Raw genomic sequence first — 17,958 nt, 5'->3', positions numbered from 1 at the left:
GACGTCACGAAAATCAATGTTTGCCGGGAAATCTAAATGCCAAGGTTTTTCAGAGGCGGACCAATTCGCCTCAAATGGCTTGATTTCAACTGAATTTTTCTGGTATTGCGCAAGGTAAAAAAAATTGCAGAGAATGCAGAATGTTACAGATATTTGACCAAAGTTTAATATAAAATAGGAGAATTATGATTGATCTTGCTCCTGAATTTACCTGTGATATGCACTTTAATACACTTTGCTAAAATATTATCAGCTTATTCGCAGGGACTTGTACGGCACATGGTGAGACATTTTATTTAACATTGATGGAAGGAGTCTCCAGTGTCAGTTTCATCACAGCTGTGTTGCCCTGACAGGTTTTCTTCCTTACTTATGAGATTATGATCAAACAAATATAGAAATACCTAGAGGTTTATTGATTTTACTCCATTTAAGTTGTCTCAAAGGCGGCACGGTGGTGAAGTGGTTAGCGCTGTCGCCTCACAGCAAGAAGGTCCGGGTTCGAGCCCCGTGGCCGGCGAGGGCCTTTCTGTGCGGAGTTTGCATGTTCTCCCTGTGGCCGCGTGGGTTTCCTCCGGGTGCTCCGGTTTCCCCCACAGTCCAAAGACATGCAGGTTAGGTTAACTGGTGGCTCTAAATTGACCGTAGGTGTGAATGTGAATGGTTGTCTGTGTCTATTGCCGCTTTTCCACTACAAACGCGGCTGAGTTGGGCTGAGCCGTGCCGTGCTGAGTTGGGCTGAATTGAGCTGAGTGGGGCTGTTGGAGTTGCATTTCGACTACAACCGCGCTGAACCGTGCTGGCTGGAAGTGGGTGGACGCATTGGGTGGAGTTAGCGAAAGTGGGTGGACGTCACGTGATGTTGTTAAGCGGCGCAAACAGTGACATCAGTGATCTTTTAAGCGGTAGTCTCACGACCCGGATAGTAAACAATAAACATGGAGGACATGGAGTCGTTAGTGTTGCTGGTCTTGGTGCTGTGGCTTGTTGTCACCGACAACGCCAACAGATACTGGCAAGAGCGTATAGATGAGGCGAGGTGCATAAGGCTTCAGAAATTCTCGTAATTCTTCTTCTTCCGGGTTTACGGTGTTTACAGATCCCAGCGTGCTCGCGGGGCGTGTGTGGGCATGTGAGGACACTCCTCCTCACCAATCAGTGCACAAGGGAGTGTCTGCTCACGCCCCCAGCCTCACTCAGCTCGGTTTGGCTCGCTTCAGCCCTACTCCAAAACCGTGCGAGTTTTGGGTGCTAAGCAGGGCTGAAGCGAGCTGAGTCGTGCTGTTTTGAGGTAGTCGAAACGCGAGCCGTGTCAGGCTGAAGCGAGCTGAAGTGAGCTGAAAAAGGGTAGTGGAAAAGGGCCATATGTGTCAGCCCTGTGATGACCTGGCGACTTGTCCAGGGTGTACCCCGCCTTTCGCCCATAGTCAGCTGGGATAGGCTCCAGCTTGCCTGCAACCCTGTAGAACAGGATAAAGCGGCTAGAGATACTGTAATGATGTGAGATGAGAAGTTGTCTTGAAATGGATTTAATAATCTTAATCTCAAACTTTGATCTAAATCTCATAATGAGAAATATTAAATAAATTCACGATATGTTTGCAGTGCATGGTAATGCAGTAGTTAAGAGGATAATCTCATCTCTAGCCACTTTATCCTGTTCTAACTCTAGTTAACTGTAAGATAGCACAATAAAAATGTGGTAGAGCAGCGGCTACAATTATCGACAGCTTAACAATCTTTTAGCCATTGCAAAAGTAGAAAAGACTTTCTACTGGGAACATCCACTGGGAAAAAAAAAAGTTGATTCTTGATTAACTGAGTGTATCGGATCACGTGACACCGTTCCATAAGTATTGACACCTTTTGTCCACAGTTATCAACATCGTTCCACAATTATTGACACCCAAATGATTATTTATTAAAAAATAATTGGTATGTGGTATTAAGTTAACAAAACACAGCTTTTATTTAAAATTTGTTTTACATCAACTTATATTTAGTACAAAATATATAAATATATCCATGTCGGTGCCTACGTAAATGAGGAAGTAATTCGAATGTTTGTAAACAAATGAACTGATAATGTTGAACTTGTGTCAAATCTCTTTGTTCCACTTTCTACCCACTTTCGAAGTATTTCCATAGATCACATTTTGTTAATCATTCATTGTTGTTTGTATTAATTTCTAGTTTTGTAGTTTACCAATAAATGTCAACGGGCAACTGATATTGTAACCATATGAAAACCCAGGTCAAAGGTCACGTCATTCTTCGAAACAAAATATAAAACATCTACTGATATTGTAACATGTGGTAGATATTTACAGCAAACTGCAAAAAAAAAAAATCTGAATATTTCAAACATGTCATCTTTCATATGCTAGGAATTTAATTCTGGTCTAATTCTATTATTGCAGTAGGATTCCTAATACTCTATAAACATCCCATTCTGTTATGAATCAGAAAAAAAGAAATTATAAATCACAGCATTTATTTTTTCACAAAGATCGATCCATAAGTTGTAAATGTCACTTAATTCCACAGGGTGTCGATAATGGTGGACACCAGTGAAAGTGATCACTATTATCGACACCTCACGTGACTTCTCAAACGCGTGTTTAGATACAAGATGGCGGCTGTCAAATCAAAGAGTAAGAAACAAAGTAGGTTTCGACAAGGAGATTATGAAATATCGGTGAAATTTGATCAGTAAAAACATGTCCATGATCTTTCCACCATGCTTACCTGCGATGATGATGATAACGTCCGGGTTTTCCTCAAATTGCTGATTATGCTAAGAAAAATTCCATCTCCGGTAACGAGCTGTGTCATCAGACGACAAGATCAAAGGGTGAGGCGGGTCTTCCGGTTGATTAATTAACCAATAATAACTGTCACTGAAACTCACCATTGTAAAATTGCTTTTTATTGATAAATCTGCAAAGATGTCGATAATTATGGACTGTCGATAATTGTAGCCGCCGCTCTAGTGTTAGTCAAATATGCAATAAACATGGTTCCCATAAAGCATGAAGATATAAAAAGATGATAGAACTATAGTAAACTGTAGCCAACTTTTCTTATATACAGATTGCGTCGATTTAACAGTGACGTGTTATTGCCTCATAAGTAAGTTTGGCTGCATGTTCACAGAAACACACACTATTGGAACCATTAGTGTGTTCTAGTGATTTATATATTTATTTCCTCTAGTTTTTTTTATACTTTTACTGCACTCAGTTTTTTTGTTACTGTTTATTTATGACCCTTTGTTCTATTTGTGAGCTGCTGTAACATGTAAATTTCCTCACCGAGGGATGAATAAAGTTTATCTTGTGTGTTAATTCAGGAATTTGTGTGTGAATTAAACACAAGAATTTACCAGCTTTTCTCACAAATCCCAGACTGCAAAATATAAATATTTGGGACAATAATTAGTGTTTCCTTGGAAACGCAAGTCACCTTGGAAACCCAAGTTTTGTTTCGGAAATAAATAAATGGCTCAGTTGTGTACATGCCACTGGCACTTTTGTCAAAACCCAACCTGCTCAGTCAAACCTCAGACAAGCAAGTGCACGCATGCGTGCGCGCGCACACGCACTAGGTATTTTAATATCCATTATGATGCAACCATTAATGACGCACTTTTTTTTTCTCCCTTTTTTCTTCTCTCTCTCCTCCCCTCCCATCACTGATGTATACCTTGTGGAAGAATGGTGGTTTTTTTGGGGGTTTTTTTTGGGGGGGTTAATGTTAATAACAACTGCAAATGTTCATTAAAAAAAAAACGCTACTGATTTGGTTGGAGGGCGGGGTTTCCATGAGTTTTCCGGCCCTTTAATTCTGAAAACCTGACTCTACAGCTCCTCTACGTGGACTTTTATGTAATAAAGAAGGGAGGGGGTTTGTTTGTTTGTTTGTGTTATAACCTTACCCGCGTAAGCGGGGCGAGGTATTGTAATCAGTACTGTTTGTTTGTTTTTGTTTGTTTGTTTTGTGTTTCTGTTAACAATCTAGCATCTAGACAGTTGCACCGATTTGCCTTCAGATTTTCAGGGTAGGTGGACAATGATCCGTAGATTAACTGATTAAATTTGGGAGATAATCGAGTGAAGGTCAAGGTCACCGGAAAAGTCAACCTTTCGGTCAAAATAACATATTTTCCATTATAACTCAAAAGCAGTTTCCGATAGACAGATGTTTACTATTATGAGCATATAGGAACTCCTATATGGCCTTTCATTTGGCACCATGATCTTTGACCTTGAGTGACCCTGAAAGGTCAAACTCAAGGTCATGGATTTTCAGAGGGCTGTAACTTGAAAGCGGTTGATGGTAGACAGATATTTACCGTGATCAACTTATAGGAAGTGCCATATGGGCTTTCATTTGGCAACATGATCTTTGACCTTGAGTGACCCTCAAAGGTCAAACTGAAGGTCATGGGTTTTCAAAGGGCTATAACTTTTTTTTTTTTTTTTTTTAATGGTTCATGACAGCCAGATGTTTGCCATTATCAACTTGTAAGAAGTCCCATATGGGCTTTCAGTTGCTGCCATGACCTTTGACCTTGAATGACTTTGAAATGTCAAGGTCATGGATTTTCATAGGACTATAACCTGACAGCTGATGATTGAGAAATATTGCTATTATCAACATGTAGGTAATGCACTTTTTTTTTGTAAATATTATAAAGGATTTGACATTTTGCAAGGTTTATCTGTTTGTTTGTTTGTTTGTTTGTTTGTTTTAATATGTTGAGACATTTTTGCAAAGAGTCACCAATGTCAGTAACCGACACAAAGTCTCCAGGATTTGTACAGTTTGCATTTTCTGGTTTCTTGGCAACATGACAATGTCGTCTTACCTTAAAACATAAGAAAAAAAAAACCTGAGAATGGTGAGGATATGACTGTAACTTACAGTATCCATGATAACAGGAACTAATTTTGTTCATGGATGTGCCAAAAAGTGAAATGTAGCTGTAACGGGATAAAAAGTACAACATGCTTCAGGATGTGCTCTGATTGACAGGAAAACAGTAAAACATGGGATAGTAAAATCACAACACTTGGTCATTGATTGTTTTCCGAGAACCGCACACCAAGTCATGTTTTATTTCTCCCATGAGCAGTAAATTTCTCCATCTGTTTTTACCAGTTACCTCATTTAGATTTAGTTGAGCTGTTAATTAATCCGTCACTGTTGTTGGTCCAATTTATTTATTTATTTTTAATCTCTGTTCCTCCTGTGTGTTTCCTCAGGCAGACCCCATGTCTCTGGATGCTCTTGAAGCTCTAGTCGATACGTTACCTGAAGCAAAACCCGTTCCCAAGTGCCCAGAACTCAAACCTGAGGAAATTGTCGATGTAATTACAACTATTTTATTTATGTTTCAGTCCTTTTATTAAACGAGCATGCTTTTAATGAGCAGGCGTGACTTGGTAATCGAGTAATGCTGTGTGTGTTGCATGCATCCAGGAGAAGAAGCTGAAGTCAGAGAAAGGTGTGCGTGTGGGAGAGAGAGATGACACACTGCCACCTGAGTACAGGTTCAAGGAGGATAAGGACAAGGGCAAGAAGCTGCCTTCTCCACCAAAAGAGGTGAATGCAGGAGGTGTCTAATAATAATAATAATAAGAAGAAGAAGAAGAAGAAGAAGAAAGCTTTATTTGTCACATGCACACTTCAAGCACAGTGAAATTCATCCTCTGCATTTAACCCATCTGAAGCAGTGAACACATGCTCAGAGCAGTGGGCAGCCACATCACAGCGCCCAGGGAGCAGTCAGGGGTTCAGTACCTTGCTCAAGGGCACATCAGCCCAAGGCCACCCCATGTTAACCCAACTGCATGTCTTTGGATTGTGGGGGAAACCGGAGCACCCGGAGGAAACCCACGCAAACACGGGGAGAACATGCAAGCTCCACACAGAAAGGCCCTCACCGGCCGCTGGGTTCGAACCCGGAACCTTCTTGCTGTGAGGCGACCGTGCTAACCACTACACCACCGTGCCGTTCATCGAGGTCATTGGAGAAAGTTTAGTAGGAGAAGGACAAGGCATCTGGATGTGTCATAAAATCTTAAACAGAAGTCCAGTCGGATTTAAATACTACTTACCGAAGCTGAATTTGAAGCGAGTATTTCTTATTATATTGGCATGTTATTTCTGTTTGCGTATGCAAGTTGTATTTGTTTAGTCAGTTAATTTAAATGCTAAATAATTAAGTTATTCCACAAAATCGAGTCGTACCGTACATGAGCTGATGGCCACCGAGCACCAAGTCGGCTCTAAGCCATGTATGACGAGATTGAGTGGAATAACTGTTTTATTCTATCCACATGCTCTGTTTCTCAAAATCCAGTGAATTTTAATTTTTTGCAAATTCAATAAATAAAAACTTTATACAAAACGTCCAACAAAATAATTTCCGCTTAGAATGTAAACAAACCAGCGAAATGACGAGCAATTTGTGAAAAATACTCATAATAATAATAATCATAATAATAATTCTTGAAAAATAAATAATAAAACATATTCTTACCAGGCGATACGGTGGTGTAGTGGTTAGCGCTGTCGCCTCACAGCAAGAAGGTCCGGGTTCGAGCCCCGTGGCCGGCGAGGGCCTTTCTGTGTGGAGTTTGCATGTTCTCCCCGTGTCCGCATGGGTTTCCTCCGGGTGTTCCGGTTTCCCCCCCAGTCCAAAGACATGCAGGTTAGGTTAACTGGTGACTCTAAATTGAGCGTAGGTGTGAATGTGAGTGTGAATGGTTGTCTGTGTCTATGTGTCAGCCCTGTGATGACCTGGCGACTTGTCCAGGGTGTACCCCGCCTTTCGCCCGTAGTCAGCTGGGATAGGCTCCAGCTTGCCTGCGACCCTGTAGAACAGGATAAAGCGGCTAGAGATAATGAGATGTTCTTACCATCAAATACTTTTAATCCATATTTTGTTGCTTTTTTTTGTGGTTTTGTTTTTTCATCCTCTGTTGCTCTGCCATTTTGTTTTTCTCTACTCATGGTATATGAGCTGATATCCTAGTAGTAGAGTAGCCAATCAGAGTGCACGATTGCTCATATCCAGTGAATGCAAATAGAATAAAAAGGGTTTTCTGGATGACGACAGAATGAACAAAATGTCCTGGAGATCTTAGAAGTAGGGTAAAAAAAATGTATTGACTTATTTTAGCCTTGACGCAAAAAATGCATATTTCAGAACTTTTTCTCATCAGCTGATTTTTGTATTTGTCTCGCATATAAAATGTACAATATTATATATAATGTACAAAGTGATACTTACTGTAAAATCTCTATAGCAAAGAATAGATTTTGATTTTTTTTATTTATTTAATTTTTGTAAGGAGCAGTAACACTCTGTTTATAGTGCTCAAACCTTATCACGCCATTCTAAATAATGTACTCCTATTCAGTTACATTTATTTTGTATGGACTTGGGTATGAAATGTTTGTTTTTATACAGTCCATGAAACCTTTTCACATGATTTTTGTTGTTTATTGGATTATGACTCTTAAATGTATCTACACTGGTTGAAATTGTATTCTAAAGTTAGTTTGTATATTATGTACTGGATGAAATTCTAGGTTTTGTTCAAGCGCTCAATGTATTATTATGAGACTAATAGTCTGCTCATTTTAATAAATCAATATTTGCTGCAAATGTTGTTTTCTCCAGACTTCCATGGACACGAGTGAGGCTCTGGATCTTCTGTCTGGAGATTTCACTGACTCCACTGTAGCACCTGCTGTTCATGCCCCTGTTCCTCCTAATGCCCAAGCCAAGCAGGTAAGAACATCACTACACAACCATAAAAGTTTAACTCGACCAAAATGTTTCCTTCTAAGAAAACTCACTTTGAGCTAAAGACGATGAAGCAGTTGGCCTTGGTCATTAAGTTCATGCTGGGAGCAATGTCTTATTCTACCAATAATGTATAGTCTTTTTTTTTTTTCTTCCCCTCCTGGGTTCTTCCAGCCCCAAGTGGAGGATCTTTCAGCTCTTGATGCTCTGACAGGCGATTTTGTGGCTCCAGCCCATGCCAAAAAGGTATTTCACACTGCCATAAGTTTACTGAAGTTTGAGTTATGTTGCCATGACCAGTAGATGGCTCTAATATTGTGTATCTTGTTTCTGTAGGTCTGTTCTGGAGCGCCTCCTGTCCAACCACCAGTCACTAAAATCACTCCACCCACTCCTGAACAGGTACTATAAATGCTGAAACTGTGTGTGTGTATGTATGTGTGTATGTATGTATGTGTGGGTGGGTGGGTGCATCAGTTGCCCTCACTTTCATAAAATCTGATGCATTTTTGTTTGGGTGTTCCTTTTCACCAATAAAGACATCCTGTAAAATTTTTTGACCATATTCAAAAGTCTGATGGTGGCACCATGAGGTTCATTTTTTGCCAAAAAACGCTTATTTTATGTTTTCGCGTAAGGTTTGAATCACAATGTCGGACTCCATTTATTGATTTCTTGTGACCCAGAGATCATGTTAAGAACCTTTGCAAGGGATTGAGAAGCATTAATGTGATTCATAATACATTTGTATTGTTTAAAAGTAGTTGAACAATGATTCAATGAACAGCTAAAACTCAAACTGTGCTTGATAATATATTTAGAATGTGTACTAAAAATGTGTATCTAAGATATTTGGTATACTCTATAAGGTGCCATAATGTTTCATGAAAAGTCATCGAAATTGTCAAAAGTCATAAAATAGCAGCTTTTTCCATAACTTTGAGCTCCTGGTGCCACCATTAAACTTTTGAATTTTGTCAAAATATTTCACCCAGTGTGTTTTCTTACCAAAAGGAACATAAAAACAAAAATGCATCATGATCGGAGGAACTTTTCATTTTTAGGGGGCAGCAACTGATGCACCCTAATAAATATATATATATATATATATATATATATATATATATATATATATATATATATATAAAATATGAGTGATTCCACGCTTATGGGTACTGAAATGGGGACATGAACTTATTTTTAAAAATTCACCTAAAACCATTTCTTTTTTTACCATCAGGTCACAAAACATGTAATCTTTAATGCATGATATGTTAAAAGATAACTTTAATTTTCTGAGATGTAATAAAAACATATTTATATGCCAAAGTCAAGCCTATGAGTTCCAAAATGATGTCTGTTACATTACTTCTGTTACGATTGTCCATCTCGCGTCTGTTACAAATTAATTACAATCTAGCTATATACCATGTTAATCTTATTGAAAGAATGTGTATGTTTATTCTACTACACATGTTTATTAATTATATTTGCTAAAACATCACCTTCCTATGTTTCAAAAAGTAATTCTACATTGTTAAAATTGACAATATATATGTCCACAACACTTCTGTTACGTTCTGACTTTGGCATATAAATGTTTTTATTACATCTCAGAAAATTAAAGTTATCTTTTAACATATCATTCATTAAAGATTACATGTTTTGTGACCTGATGGTAAAAAAAGAAATGGTTTTAGGTGAATTTTTAAAAATAAGTTCATGTCCCCATTTCAGTACCCATAAGCGTGGAATCATATATATATATATATATATATATATATATATATATATATATATATATATATATATAATAATATTAGTGCTGTCAAAAATGTCGCATTATTAACGTGTTAACTTGACTCAATTTTAACGGCGATTAATTTTTTTTATCGCGAGATTAACGCTCTGTGACATGATGTAGGTTTTTCATAAGCTTTTGAAACTGCCAGGAACTTGCAACAGAGACTTTGCTTAGAAAACCGATAGCAGCTAGACTGTAATGCCACGCCCTGCACAGCCAGAGTCCTCTGCCCTCCCCCCAAAGAACCAGCGCGGGCAGGGCGCGCTAGTAGAGATGGGATTTATGGCTCTTTGATGGGATCCGCATTTTTGTGATCCGTTCTTTGAAAAGAGCCGTTCAAAAGACTGGCTCATTTGGCTCTTTTTAAATATTTATTCAGTTTTAAGAAGACAGCGTCTAAAGAAGCCAGATCCCTCTGAACTGTAAACTCAATGCTATCCCAGAAATCCTTCCTGTAATATGCAAATTTGTCCGCCTCTGATTGGACAGCGCGACGCAGGCAGAAAGTGTAAAAGTACAAAATGTGTTAAGTGAGCTGAAACAGTAAAGATCGGATTCAATGCAATATTTATCAACGAACAACTTAAAGTTAATATAATAGTGTACTTTATATTATAATCAAGCATGTCAAGCCTACCGTCACTGTGTAACCTGTCTCTCTGAGTTGTAGACTAACTCAAGCAGTAGATCACTTCACTCATGGTTCTTTTGCTAGCCCTGGCGTTCGGCTTAGGTTTCACTTTGCAGTGGCTGTGTCAAGACGTGTTATGCTTTGCAATACAAAGCAAGCCCATTCACATTTTTATGCTGATAAGAGAATTACAATGGTTTTTCATGTGACAAAAAATGTGCGATTAAATTGTGATTAATCGCGAGTTAACTATAAATATTTTAATCGCTTGACAGCACTAATATATATATATATATATATATATATATATATATATATATATATATATATATATATATTCCCCCCCCCCCCCCCCCAAGTTAAATTAGTGGCTAGACCCAGTGTGAACAAAATACGCTGGCAAAGGGTGAGCTTTAAGTGAATTTTGGCTCATCAGTTTGCAAACCTTGGTCTTGTGAGCCAAGATGGCAGGATCATGGTTTCTTTGGTTGGTTTAAAAAATGGAGGTGTCAGTACTTAAGTAGTCGTCAATCAAGACTTTTCCCTCACTTTTTTTTTTTAATATTGCTTGATCCATATCTGGTTTCAAAACACATTATCCAGACATTCTCTTCAAAATCACACCTGCCAGAGCTAACTTACTGTTTTATATATGCGACTCGAAAGTATTACGTAATTACTTCCACCAACTTTGTTGGAGGAGGTTATATTTTTGCCTCTGTTCATTTGTTTGCCTTTTCCCAACATAACCCAAAAAGTAGTGAATGGATTTTGATGAAATTTGGAGGAAAGGTGGACCATGGGCCAAGGAACAATTGATTTAGATTTGAATACAAATCCGTATAGCCAGGATTTCTTTGCGTTTTCCCAATGAAACTCAACAGATTTGGATGAAATTTGGTGTACAGATTTAGTATTATCCTAGATTCAAGTGATTTGATGTTGATATGTGGCTTGGTGGAGATATGCACTTTAACGAGTGCTCTTCTAGTTAGTTATGTAATCAGTATTATGTGCTTTTGGTTTTGTTTTGGTTTTTTTTGGGTTCTGTGGTAAAATTCTCTTTTCCTGCATGCTAGGATTTTTCTTGTTAGCAATGTTGGTGCCTATGATGTCTATTTAGCTGGAAACAGTTTTTAAGTACAAGTTAAGTCAAATAACCTCTGTATTTTAAATAGTTAACTTCTTAGGATAGTTAATCTATCCATCCATCCATTATCCGTAGCTGCTTTATCCTGTTCTACAGGGTCGCAGGCAAGCTGGAGCCTATCCCAGCTGACTATGGGCGAGAGGCGGGGTACACCCTGGACAAGTCACCAGGTCATCGCAGGGCTGACACATAGACACAGACAACCATTCACACTCACATTCACACCTACGGTCAATTTAGAGTCACCAGTTAACCTAACCTGCATGTCTTTGGACTGTGGGGGAAACCGGAGCACCCGGAGGAAACCCACGCGGACACGGCGACAACATGCAAACTCCGCACAGAAAGGCCCTCGCCGGCCACGGGGCTCGAACCCGGACCTTCTTGCTGTGAGGCAACAGTGCTAACCACTACACCGCCGTGCCACCGGCTCAAAATCTAGTGTGTATAAATACTATGTCATAGTAGTACGGTAAACAGTATTACACTGCCCTGTACTGGTATAGCAAAGACATTTCTCCACTTGATTTCCCCTTTTCTTTCTTTTTTTCTTTTTAAAATCTGAGGCTGAATCTTTGATGCATAACATGTCTCCCATTCTAATTACAACTGTAAAGTCCCTCAATAAAACTGGAGAAATCCTGAGACCACATCCTAGCATGCTAATCTAGCTGGCTAATTTAGCTAATGCTAATAATCATAGTTGTTTGTTATTCTCTGGCTGGCTAGGTTAGCTAATGTTAATTGTTACTGTATAGTTTGATAAGTTTTGTCCAATTGCTGAGAAACTCCCACTTATGTCTACCTGTGACAAATGTTAGCTTGTTTACTAGCATTTAGCTAGTCAGCTAGGGCTAGCAGCAGGATATGGTGTTTGCTAGGCCAATAGTTTAAGTTTTCAACAACAAAAAAAACTTATTATGCTGCAAAATTACATGTAAATGAGTACTTAAACTAATTTAATTCTTCTCAGTGCCATTTTAGCTTGATTTAATGTTTGTATTTTCTTCTCTGCTCTTATATCCATTTTGGTTTCTGTTAGCTCTACATTTAAAACGTGCATCTCTGTTTTCCTCAGGCGTACGACACGGATCTGACTGCTCTTGATGCTCTAGGAGACACACTCCCTGAAGCAAAACCGGTCCCTGAGTCCCCAAAACTCAGACCTGAGGAAATTGTTGATGTACTTAAATTATTATTATTATTATTATTATTATTATTATCTGAAATGCATGGAACTGTATATTCGTCTAAAGAAGGATCCACCAATGTTTCTGTATATGTTTTATTTAGGAGTCTAAGCTAGAATCAAAGAAAGGTGTACGTGTGGGTGAGAGAGATGACACACTCCCTCCAGATTACAGATTCCCCAAGGACGACCCCAAAACACAGCCTCCACCCCCAAAGAAAGAGGTAGCGAAAGAAAGATTCTAGTCGCCTAAATCTAAAACGTGATGTTTGACCAATGAGGAAGTTGTTTAATGAGAACGGTTGTGTCTTTTTAAAAGCCTTCACTGGACACAACTGAGGCTCTGGATATCCTTTCCGGAGATTTCACCAGCTCGTCAGCGGCACCCGTAGTCCAGGCCCCTGTTCTTCCCTCTGCTCCCCCAGCAGATGTGAGTCATGTTGTTTTATTTGTAAATTCGTCAGTCAGTGTGTTAAAGTTAATTAACGCCTTCTGACAAGTCCGATTCAAGATTAGTATGAATGGAAGGAGTCTCCAGTGTCCAAGCTTTGTAACAATAAGTACATTTTCCACCGCAGGAAAGGGTTTTGCACTTTCTGGATTCTCTGTAGCTGTGAAAGTATGAGTGATGATCAGGACTAGATAGATGGATACGTCTCGTTCTAAGCAAGTTGTTTCATGGAGATTCTGCAGGTTATAAATGGATAAAAAGCATGATTTCTTCATTCATTAATTATTTACTAATTGTTGACAAATCACTGTGGTGAAAGAGGAATAACATGATGTTTTCGGAAAATATTTAACTTCAGAGTGATGACGGTAACACTGCTTCACATTGGCCCTGGTGTGATGCAGCCCAAAGATCTTAGAATACATATGTTATTTACCAGCTGGGAGGTCCGTATCATGAAATACCGTGACCGAGGTCTTGAAAGTACTGAGCGAGGCCCTCTGGGCCGAGGTCATGGTGTTTCACCATACGGACCGACCTTAAGCTGGTAAATAATATACCGTATTTTCTGGACTATAGAGCGCACCTGTATATAAGCCGCATCCGCTCTATTTTTTAAAAAAAATGAAAAAAAAGATATACAAGCCGCACCGGGCTATAAGCCGCAGATATCTATGTTGAAAAATTAGATATTTACTGCATGTACAGAACGATTTTGTACTGTAAATGTACATGTATGTACCTGAACAGATTCTTTCCGAACAGTGCCTTTTAACACGGCAGCAACTTTGCTGATTAAAACGGAACAGAACCAAGAGAAAATAACCGGTATTTATTTACCTTCATTTCTCCTGTGTTTGAAACCACAAGTCACTTTAATCATCTTCGCTGGATTTGAAAATAATTACCAGTTAGTAATTTGTCGTGCGTGTTCTATCTGCTAAAGATCTGCTAATTCTTCTTTGCATTGATTTTTCGTCTATCTTATTTTTGATTCTACTTCCGGTTAGAGCGCCCCTAGCGGTGGAAGAAAAATCCACAGAATAGCCACACCTTTGTATAAGCCGCATGGTTCAAAACCTAGGAAAAAAGTAGCGGCTTATAGTCCAGAAAATACGGTATTTATTTTTTCTTTACCAAATTCTAACAGAAAACGAGAGCGCCCGAAAGGGAAAACCGAGCTGAGCCGCCATTTTGAATCCTCATTCACGGCTGTAATGCAAATGGATTCCTCCTCGGTATACAAGTGCACTTCCATGGCAGGAAAAAAACTACATTTTGCCGCCTATGTAGTCCCCTATTTATACAAAATTGAGTCATTCAGGATTCAGCCATGTTTTTGCTCAACCAAAGTTATACAGTATTATGACCTTTTATATTGCATAAATAAAGCCATTTGGTGAAACTTTGAAGAAGAGATTGTACTGGTTTAAAGTTTTTACCTCATGTAATATGTATTAGGATAACATGGTCCAAAATGGGCCTCATTAACTAATGAGATCAAACTGTTAGCAAGTTAGAGGTTTTTAGCTTTCTCCTGAAATGTTTTCTTTTATTTCTTCTTCCTCAGGGTAGTAAAACTCACTTTCGCTGTGAAGACTGTCGTTATCACGATCCATGCTGTAAAATGAATGCTATTCTCCTGAGAAATGCTGGCAAAAATTTATAAGATTTTTGATAATCTTGTAAAAAAAGATAAATGTTGACAAAAAATGCTCCTATGTTTGTTGTTGTGAACGAGCGAGTTGCCAGAGGTCCGTAACTGGGGTCCGTACCGTAGGATACGGACCCGCTTGCCAGCCAATCAGAGCACGGGATTTGATGGAAACCGGGCCGCGAAAAAAAATTAACAATTATTCTACAAAATTCAGTCATACATGAGCTGATAGCCGACAAGCCACATAGCGCCAGTTTGTCTATAAGCCATGTATGACGAGATTGAGTGGAATAACTGTTTTATTCTATCCACATTCACTGGACTTTGAGAAATGGAGCTTTTTTTTTGCAAAATTGATAAAACATCCAACAAAATCATTTCCGCTTAAGCAGACTTCTTAAAAACCTCTTGATGGCTGCATGAATTGACTTTAGTGGGGTTTTATTTATTTATTTATTTTGTAGAAAGTGCTGTCTTGCTGTCATGCCAAGGTATAGAATAGCTTTAGACATTTATTTAATTCTTCCTTGGACATTTCAGTTCTGTAATTTTCAAACTTCTTTGAGCTTTTGATCCAGTCTAAAAAAAAAAAAAAATTCAACAAATTTTAATGCCTAAAGATGAAGAACGTAAACAAACCGATGAAATGACAGGAGCAAATTATGAAAAATGCTATAATAATAATAATAATAATAATAATAATAATAATAATAATAATAATAATAATAATAATTCTTGAAAAATAAAAAGAAAAGATACATTCTTGCCATCAAATACTTTCATTCCATATTTTGCTTTTTTTTGGGGGGGGGGTTCCAAGTAGAGTTTTTATTTCGTCCTCAACACGCGCCGCCATTTTGTTTTTCTCTATTCACGGTATATGAGCTGATTAGCCTAGTAATCAAATAGCCAATCAGAGCATGCGATTGCTCATATCCAGTGAATGTGGATAGAATAAACCAAGATAGAGCAACACAATTCATCTCTATGGGAGCAAAAGTGAAACAGTTCCAGTCTCATAAGTGGGCGTGTTGCTTTATTTCACAAACGGACCTTCTCGTTGACTTGAATGGCACGCTGGGTCGTTCTGGTCTGCGTAAAGGGGGATCAATTCTCCTCCCCTTTCCAAAAGTTGAACCAGGAAGACGTCGTACGTTTGCAACTCTTGTTCTGCCTCGATCATCTCTGCCACCATGTTGTTGATTTTGTTTTCCTATAACAGTGCACCCTGTCCCTTTTCAAAATTCCTTACTTGATGAACATTTTCTGGCCTATCAGAGGTACGCAGAAGATAAGACAAACCAGATTTTGTCTCTTTCAGTGATTTGATATTGATGACAGTTATCAAAGAGGGACATGTTATGAGGTTATCCTTTTTAAAAAAAAATGTACGTCAAATTTGTATTTTTAGGAAGAAATCCAATAATTGTTCATATAGAGCCAGTGTCGTGTCCCCCCCCCCCCCCCCCCCCCCCAATTACTCTTGTTACTTGGATTACTTATGTAAATGCCTTGGAAGGTTTTTTTTTTAATATTCTAAACTCTCTGGTCTTGATATCCTTTCCTACAGATTCGTTATGTTATCTGAACCGAATGTGCAGATTATTCTGAGGTTAAAGATCCTTCTCTTTCATCAGAGCTCAGAAGACTTTGCACTTGAGGAACTTGCTGGTGATTTTGTCGCCTCCAAAAGTGCATCTAAAGTCTCTTCTGCTGCTTCAGCTCCCGCTACTACTGGCAGTCAGGTAAATGAAGCTTTGTAGCACCTTTGTGCCTTTTTAAGTTGTCTGAAGGTACGGCGTCAGTTACGGATATGCTCTCTCCAACACCACAGTGGACAGTCATCCAGTGCCCAAAAGTCTTGGCACATTTTATTTTATTTTATTTATTTATTTATTTATTTATTTAATACAAACTTTTTGTTATAGATTTCTATTTTATGACTTGTACATTAGGGTGGCATGGTGGTGTAGTGGTTAGCACTGTCGCCTCACAGCAAGAAGCTCCGGGTTCGAGCCCCGGGGCCGGCGAGGGCCTTTCTGTGCGGAGTTTGCATGTTCTCCCCGTGTCCGCGTGGGTTTCCTCCGGGTGCTCCGGTTTCCCCCACAGTCCAAAGACATGCAGGTTAGGTTAACTGGTGACTCTAAATTGACCGTAGGTGTGAATGTGAGTGTGAATGGTTGTCTGTGTCTATGTGTCAGCCCTGTGATGACCTGGCGACTTGTCCAGGGTGTACCCCGCCTTTTGCCCGTAGTCAGCTGGGATAGGCTCCAGCTTGCCTGCGACCCTGTAGAACAGGATAAAGCGGCTAGAGATAATGAGATGAGACTTGTACATTATCAAGTCAAAACATTTACAAAAACATTTTGGATTCCAAATGTTCATTTTCCAGCACAAAATTAAATGTTACAGGAGAAAAAAAAAAAGTTTGCGTTTGAGCAGCATGTTACATAAGAGACGACTTTTCAGATTAAAAAAGAAAACATAATGAAGGCTACTAGAAAATTTTTGGTGCAAAATTAAGAAGCGAATGTGACAGTGTCCAGAAGAATGGTGTCTGGTTCTGTAAGATGCTCAGTAAAACTACAGCTCGTTTCCTTATAAAACTGCACTCATTGGACCTCAGACTACTTTATTTATTTATTTATTTATTTATTTATTTTTTAAAGCAAAGCCTCATCTTGGGCGGCACGGTGGTGTAGTGGTTAGCGCTGTCGCCTCACAGCAAGAAGGTCCTGGGTTCGAGCCCCGGGGCCGGCGAGGGCCTTTCTGTGCGGAGTTTGCATGTTGTCCCCGTGTCTGCGTGGGTTTCCTCCGGGTGCTCCGGTTTCCCCCACAGTCCAAAGACATGCAGGTTAGGTTAACTGGTGACTCTAAATTGAGCGTAGGTGTGAATGTGAATGGTTGTCTGTGTCTATGTGTCAGCCCTGTGATGACCTGGCGACTTGTCCAGGGTGTACCCCGCCTTTCGCCCGTAGTCAGCTGGGATAGGCTCCAGCTTGCCTGTGACCCTGTAAAACAGGATAAAGCGGCTAGAGATAATGAGATGAGATGAGAAGCCTCGTCTCACACCAAATATCAACTTTGTTTAATTTATTATGGCTTACTGGTGGTTTTTTTAAATGTTGAAACATTTCATTATTTTTAAGCCATTTTTGGTCTTTACACATGCCTAAGACTTTTTTTGCACAGTAGTACTGTATATGAACATGGGGACTTAAACTAATGATGGCTACAATTGATTTAATACTGTATTA

The 17,958-nt window shown here is 39.1% G+C and overlaps 1 protein-coding gene across 15 annotated transcripts in view; it reads left to right on the top strand.

Moving 5' to 3' along the window:
* Positions 1-17,958, top strand: part of cast (calpastatin) — a 145,090-nt gene that overhangs the window by 108,600 nt on the left and 18,532 nt on the right. For all 15 annotated transcript variants that reach the window (XM_060935475.1, XM_060935466.1, XM_060935476.1 and 12 more), the window contains 9 exons: positions 5,268-5,372; positions 5,485-5,607; positions 7,694-7,804; positions 7,994-8,065; positions 8,156-8,221; positions 12,483-12,587; positions 12,698-12,817; positions 12,913-13,023; positions 16,339-16,446. In XM_060935475.1, the coding sequence (XP_060791458.1) occupies positions 5,268-5,372; positions 5,485-5,607; positions 7,694-7,804; positions 7,994-8,065; positions 8,156-8,221; positions 12,483-12,587; positions 12,698-12,817; positions 12,913-13,023; positions 16,339-16,446 (921 nt within the window). The remainder of the gene's footprint in view (positions 1-5,267; positions 5,373-5,484; positions 5,608-7,693; positions 7,805-7,993; positions 8,066-8,155; positions 8,222-12,482; positions 12,588-12,697; positions 12,818-12,912; positions 13,024-16,338; positions 16,447-17,958) is intronic.

The sequence above is a fragment of the Neoarius graeffei genome, chromosome 12 (assembly GCF_027579695.1).
Source record: "Neoarius graeffei isolate fNeoGra1 chromosome 12, fNeoGra1.pri, whole genome shotgun sequence".
NCBI classification, from domain to species: Eukaryota; Metazoa; Chordata; class Actinopteri; order Siluriformes; family Ariidae; genus Neoarius; species Neoarius graeffei.
The sequence above is the reverse complement of the archived record's forward strand: the minus strand, read 5'-3'. Positions and strand labels throughout refer to the sequence as shown.